Source organism: Sciurus vulgaris (genome assembly GCF_902686455.1).
Source record: "Sciurus vulgaris genome assembly, chromosome: 3".
In the NCBI taxonomy this organism is placed as follows: Eukaryota; Metazoa; Chordata; class Mammalia; order Rodentia; family Sciuridae; genus Sciurus; species Sciurus vulgaris.
In genome coordinates this window covers 53,597,341-53,603,340 of record NC_136463.1, presented here as the reverse complement: position 1 = coordinate 53,603,340, position 6,000 = coordinate 53,597,341, and the positions used below count along the sequence as shown (strand labels likewise).

Here is a 6,000-nt window from a genome sequence, read left to right as displayed (position 1 = left end):
TCATGGGAGAGATGGTTAGACACGCTGTGGAAGGACACACACACACCATCCTTTAGCTGAGACAGAGGCATGCTGTTCTGCCAGCCCAGCCCCTGAGCCATCGCCACCCCATCCTCACCCCATCCTCACCCCACCCCTGTCCACCTGGGCCCTGGGAGCCCCTGTGCACCCAGCAAAGCTGATGGGATGTGCACACATGGAGCAGACTGTTCCCTAGCCTGTTTCAGCCCTTCTCCAGACCTGTTAACCTGCGACACCCTGGATACTGGGATCCTCGGTCTCCCAGAGCCGAGTGTGCGCATGTGGAGTGTGGTGTGGTTGGTCGGTGTGTGGGGGGGGTGTCCGGTTGGGAGGTTGGGAGGAGGATCCGATTCCTGTTTCCTGCCCCTACTCACTCAGCCCTGGGAGGTGACTGAGAGTGGAGGGGACTCAAGGGTGAGTGCTTGGGGCCCCCCAACTACCTCGTCCCTTCAAGAGGCCTGAGTGGGGAGAGGGGAAGAAAGTAAATGCAGGAGCCTAAAGGGACTGGGGAGTGGGATCCCTGAGGTGGGGCAGGGGTTGGGGAGGAGTTGGCCAGCTCTTGAGGCTACTGTGAGGGTCACCTTGCTAAGTGACTTCCTGCCAGAATGCAGAGGCCCCTGAACACAAAGCTCACAGCCCCCAGCCCCCATTCTATATCAGTTCTAGAGAACCTGCTGTGGGGCCTGGAGGGCTGTGACTTCTGCTGACTCCTGAAGGGGAGTCTGGGCTCCCCTGTGCCCCAGTTCTGACTCTGCAATCTTCTCGGAACTGCAGCCTCCTTGCCTAAGAGAGGAAGAGAAGTTCAGGCCCCATAGTCCTGGTTCTGCTGGTCCTATCCTTTCTCTCATCTCTGGCCGCCTCCTCAGGCATCCTGGCAAGACCCAGTCCTTCAGTGGAGCCTCTCTCTGTGACCAGCCCCAGGGAGTGGGTGGGCAGGGATGAGAGGATAGGAGACAGAGAGACCCTGCAGGGGCCTCCTGGTCTCCTGGGGTCAGAGACTCCAGGAATCTTCATGGCAGGAAAAGGAGACTAAAAATAATCCGGAAAGGGAGAGTCCGGAGAGAGGAACTGGGAAATGGGGGGTGGAGGGCCTGTCGGAGCAGGGAAACAGTGATGCATCTCTCATAGCCCAGGCAGCGGTGTGCACACATGCGCCTGTGTGCGCACACAACACACACTCCATCCAGACAGCATGGAACACTCATACACCTTCACACCCCTATCTCATACGCTTATATCATGCACTCCTTAACAGACCACACACCATCTACCCCACCCTTTCACTGTACACCTGCCTACACTCACCACACACCATGCAGCCCCCACTTTCACAGCAGCAGATTGGGAACACCCTTAAACTACACTCAAACCTCCATGACTCACTCTGATATACAGTTGATCAGGCAGACACATAGTAACTGTAATGGTTCCCTGGTTCCCTGCATCACGCTTCCTCATCCTGGGTCTCTATCTAGCCACTGCCCCCTACTGTTTCCTTTGGCCTGACTGTGGCAGTAGAAGTCAAAAAATTGAAGCCAAGTACAGTAGCACACATCTGTACTCTCAGCTACTCAGGAGGCTGAGGCAGGAGACTTGCCAAGTTCAAAGTCAGCCTTGGCAATTTTGTGAGAACCTGTCTCACATAAAAATTTTTAAATGCTAGGAATGTAGCTCAGTGGTAGACTACTTGCCTAGCATGTGCAAGACCCTAGGTTCAATCCTCAGCTCTGCAAAAATAAATAAATAAATTCATTAATTAAAAAAATGAAGAGCTGGTCATGGTGACACATACCTATAATCCCAGTAACTATGGAGGCTGAGGCAGGAGGCTCACAAGTCTGAGGACAGCATCAGCAATTTAGTGAGGCCCTAAGCAACTTAGCAAGACCCTGTCTCAAAATAAAATATATAAAAAGGACTGGGGATGGGGCTCAGTAGTTAAGTGCTCCAGGGCTCAATCACTGCTATCGAAATAAATATTTTTTTAAAATTAAAAAAAAAATTTAAATAAAGAGAAATAGGACTAAGAAAGGTTGCCCAGAGGGTCCAGGGGCAGAATGAGAAGGAGGGGTAGGAGATGGAGAAGAGAGAAGGCAGTGCAAATGGGCAGAAAGGAGAGGAAAAACACCACCCAGCCTTTCCTCCTGACCCCAAATCATGGCTTCACATGGTCCCAGTCTACCCACCTAGGGTACACTAAAGGGTTCTCTTCCTCTGTCCTCTTCAGGGGATGACTCCAGCAGATCACCCCACTCCTTTGAAGAGCTCAGAGAAAGATGTCGGCCCAGTCCCTTCCTGCAGCAACACCCCCTACACAGAAGCCCCCGAGGATCATCCGACCCCGGCCCCCTTCTCGCCCCCGGGCTCCCCACTCCCCGGGGCCTCCCCACAATGGCTCCTCTCCACAAGCACTTCCCCGAACCTCCAGTGAGGCCCCAATGTGCACCCCTATTTTCTGGGAGCCCCCAGTTGCATCCCTCAAACCCCCTGCCCTTCTGCCTCCCTCAGCTTCTAGAGCCAGCCTTGATTCCCAGACTTCCCCAGATTCACCTTCCAGCACTCCCAGTCCAGTGTCCCGGAGATCCATCTCTCCAGAACCCTCTCCCTCGTCTCCAGTCCCCCCACCTAAGCCCTCTGGGTCACCCCACACAACTCTGCCCCTGCTCCCAGGGACTGGAGCCCTGACGCAGGATGGCTCTGCCTCCGCCCCTGGCACTGTGCGGAGACTGGCAGGCAGGTTTGAATGGGGAGCTGAAGGCAAGACACACGCCACGGGCTCCCTTGAGCGGGTTTCCCAAGGGGGAACAGATGTGAATGGGGAGAGAGAGGCTCCTCAAGTCATCCTGTCCGGGAATGGGTCCCAGGAGAACGGCGCTCTGGGTAAGCATATTGTTACAGCTCATCTTTGTTTTCAATGATGAAGACTGGGAAATTTCAAGGGCCAGTTTTTCAAAAATAGATTTTGTGTTTGGAAAATCGGGTTTGTACATTTCTGGAGGTTTGAACACAGCGTGGCAGAGATCTATAAATGCCAGGGTTGGACCTTGATGTTGAGAGGAACCCCTCGGGTGGGCCAGCCAGGCCCCAAGGTCTTTCTCCTTAGGGTATCCCATCTGCCACAGATGCTGCCCTTGCCTGCCCTCCATGCTGCCCCTGTGTCTGCCACATAGCCCGACCTGGCCTGGAGCTCCGATGGGTGCCGGTGGGGAGCCCTGAAGATGGCCCCAGGGCCCCCTGTCGTGCCTCCCCGCTGCGGACCTCCCGCTCCCGCCCTAACCCTCCAAGCATCAGTCACCCTGCAGTGGTCCTCACTTCTTATCGTTCCACTGCTGAACGCAAGCTCCTGCCACCTCTCAAACCCCCTAAACCAACTCGGGTCAGACAGGATACCACCATCTCTGGGGAACCTCCACAGCCAGATCTTGATCTACCTTCTGAAGATGGAATCCAAACAGGTACAGGGTGTCTCTGTGTGTAGGACTTCTGTGCTTTGAAGGGGCAGGGTAGAAATGGATTGGTCTAAAACCAATCAGCTACTGACCCAACAGGCCCTGGGATTTTTATTCTTCTACCAGCTGCTGCTCTGGGCTGATGGGAGTTGTAGTTTTTATAGCAACAGTCTCTACTAGGGCTGGGGTCAGGAGTCCTGGGCTAGGGGTCTTGGAGGTTTGATGTGTTCACTCTGGGTTCTTTCTCCAGTGGAGAGTCCTGATGAAGCTCCTCAGAATGCTCTTCCTACAGCCATGGAGGGAAGGTACAGGATTCTCTGCCCTTACTCCCCACTCCTCTCCCTACTGTTTTCCACATGAGGGCAAGCTAACCTTCAGGTCCAGGTAAATCCCAACTCTATAAAAGAGGAAGGAAGAGGGCTAGGGCTCTAGAGACAGGCAGCCCAGTTTTCTTATCCCAGCTCTGTCCCCTACTAGTTATGTGACTTTATACGAATTCTCAGCCTTTCTGGGTCTCAGCATTTTCACTCAGGAAATGGGCATAAGAATACCCCAGCTACTCCATGGGATCATTGGGGTATATTGCTAAAGAGCTGGACCATAGTAAGTTCTCCATTTTAATTGTTTCCTCCCTTTGAATCTCTATTGTGATTGTTGTCCATCTGGCAACCATCTCTTCTATGTTATCTGGGCTTGTTAATCATCTTAGATTTACTGTCATTATCAGAGGCAATTCAGGTCCATTCATTTATTCATCAATCATTTACTAGTGTGGTTTTGAGAGATTGGCACTGGTGCCAGAACAGGGGAGGCAGAACTGCAGGTAGTGGTAGGCAGGTATAAGGGATAGATTTGACCATGTGGAGTTTCACTGAGGCACAAAAAGAACCTTCCAGACAATGGTTGTAGGGCTGGGTGTATGGTCCAGTGGTAGAGTGCCTGCCTGACGTGCTCAGGCCTTGGGTTCACTCTCTTGCACTGCAAAAAATAAATAAATAAATAAATATCAATTAGACTATAGTTTCTTATGTGAAAGGGCTGGAGACAGATTTGGAAGTCTCTGGTACATCCTGAGATAACAGGAATGGATGCCCCCCTTAGTTCAGGGCCTCCCTTACATCAGGTATATAAAACATTTGGGGAACCACCAGGATCCCTACCTACAACATGCATTTGGTTTGTGCATCATCACTTCCAGTGTCATGTGAATAGCACCCATGGAGCTGTGGCCTTGGGGACTCCTATAGCTTTTTCTTTCCACAGGGAGGAGGAGGGCCTAGAGGGACTGAAGGAACAGAACTGGGAGCTGCCCCTGCAGGATGGTGAGCATCTCTGGGTCTGGGGGTCACTTTTGTGACCATCTGCTTAAGCAGTAGGGAAAGGGGCTCTGGAGTTCCCTGATGTGCTCTGTCTGTGTTCCAGAACCTCTATACCAGACCTACCGAGCAGCCGTGCTGTCAGAGGAGCTGTGGGGGGTTGGTGAGGATGGGGGTCCGTCTCCAGCAAATCCTGGAGAACCTTCCACCTTCACACGGCCCCCTGGACCTCGAAACACCCTGTGGCAAGAGCTTCCAGCTGTGAGAGCCAGTGGCCTCCTGGAGACCCTCAGTCCCCAAGAGAGGCGCATGCAGGAGGTGGGCACACTTAAGATGGGACTGGGTGGGCTGTCACAGGGGAGGAGGATGACCTGGGTCCTAGACTGGTTATAAGTGGAACTTTGCACTATGGCTCTGTCCTTCCCAGAGCCTGTTTGAGGTAGTGACGTCTGAGGCCTCCTACCTGCGCTCCCTGAGGCTGCTGACTGATACCTTTGTGCTGAGCCAGGCACTTCGGGACACACTTACCCCTCGGGATCACCACACACTCTTCTCCAATGTGCAGCGAGTCCAGGGCGTCAGTGAGCGGTCAGTGGAATCCTGTCTTCCCAGGAATCCTGGCCTGGGGCTGTGAGCACCTGCTTAGCTTTGACCCTACCAGGTCCTTCCTTCCATGGACCCAGGAAGTACCTGAAGACCCAGCTGTCCTCACCCCTCCAATGCTTGCTCCCCCGACTCCTTCAGGTTTCTAGGAACGTTACTGTCCCGTGTGCGTTCTTCTCCTCACATCAGTGACCTGTGTGATGTGGTGCATGCCCATGCAGTGGGTCCTTTCTCAGTGTATGTGGACTATGTGCGGAATCAACAGTATCAGGAGGAGACCTACAGTCGCCTAATGTGAGTAGGGTAGTCCTCCGGACTCCATGGGAGATATGTTCTCAGACCCCCAGTGGGTGCCTGAAATAGTAGTACTGACCCCTACATATACTATGTTTTTCCTATACCTACATACCTATGATAAAGTTTAATTTATAAATTAGGCACAGTAAGAGATTAATAACACAATGGAAAAATTATAGCAATATACTGTAATAAAATTGCCAACATCACTTCCCTGGCACTTTTTTTGCCACTAAGTGTTACTTGGAAGCAGTGCAATGCCTCCACAGTCAATCCGATAACTGGGACAGTTACTAAGTGACTAATGGATAACT

At 52.5% G+C, this 6,000-nt stretch overlaps 1 protein-coding gene across 1 annotated transcript in view; it reads left to right on the top strand.

Annotated features, from left to right (window-relative positions):
• Nucleotides 1–383: 383 nt before the first annotated feature.
• The window catches only part of ARHGEF15 (Rho guanine nucleotide exchange factor 15), a 13,813-nt gene continuing 8,196 nt past the window's right edge, over nucleotides 384–6,000 (top strand). Inside the window, exons 1-8 of the mRNA XM_079134773.1 lie at nucleotides 384–435; nucleotides 2,249–2,901; nucleotides 3,144–3,476; nucleotides 3,721–3,775; nucleotides 4,734–4,792; nucleotides 4,893–5,104; nucleotides 5,214–5,374; nucleotides 5,531–5,683. Coding sequence (XP_078990899.1) covers nucleotides 2,298–2,901; nucleotides 3,144–3,476; nucleotides 3,721–3,775; nucleotides 4,734–4,792; nucleotides 4,893–5,104; nucleotides 5,214–5,374; nucleotides 5,531–5,683 — 1,577 coding nt within the window. The 5' untranslated portion in view covers nucleotides 384–435; nucleotides 2,249–2,297. The remainder of the gene's footprint in view (nucleotides 436–2,248; nucleotides 2,902–3,143; nucleotides 3,477–3,720; nucleotides 3,776–4,733; nucleotides 4,793–4,892; nucleotides 5,105–5,213; nucleotides 5,375–5,530; nucleotides 5,684–6,000) is intronic.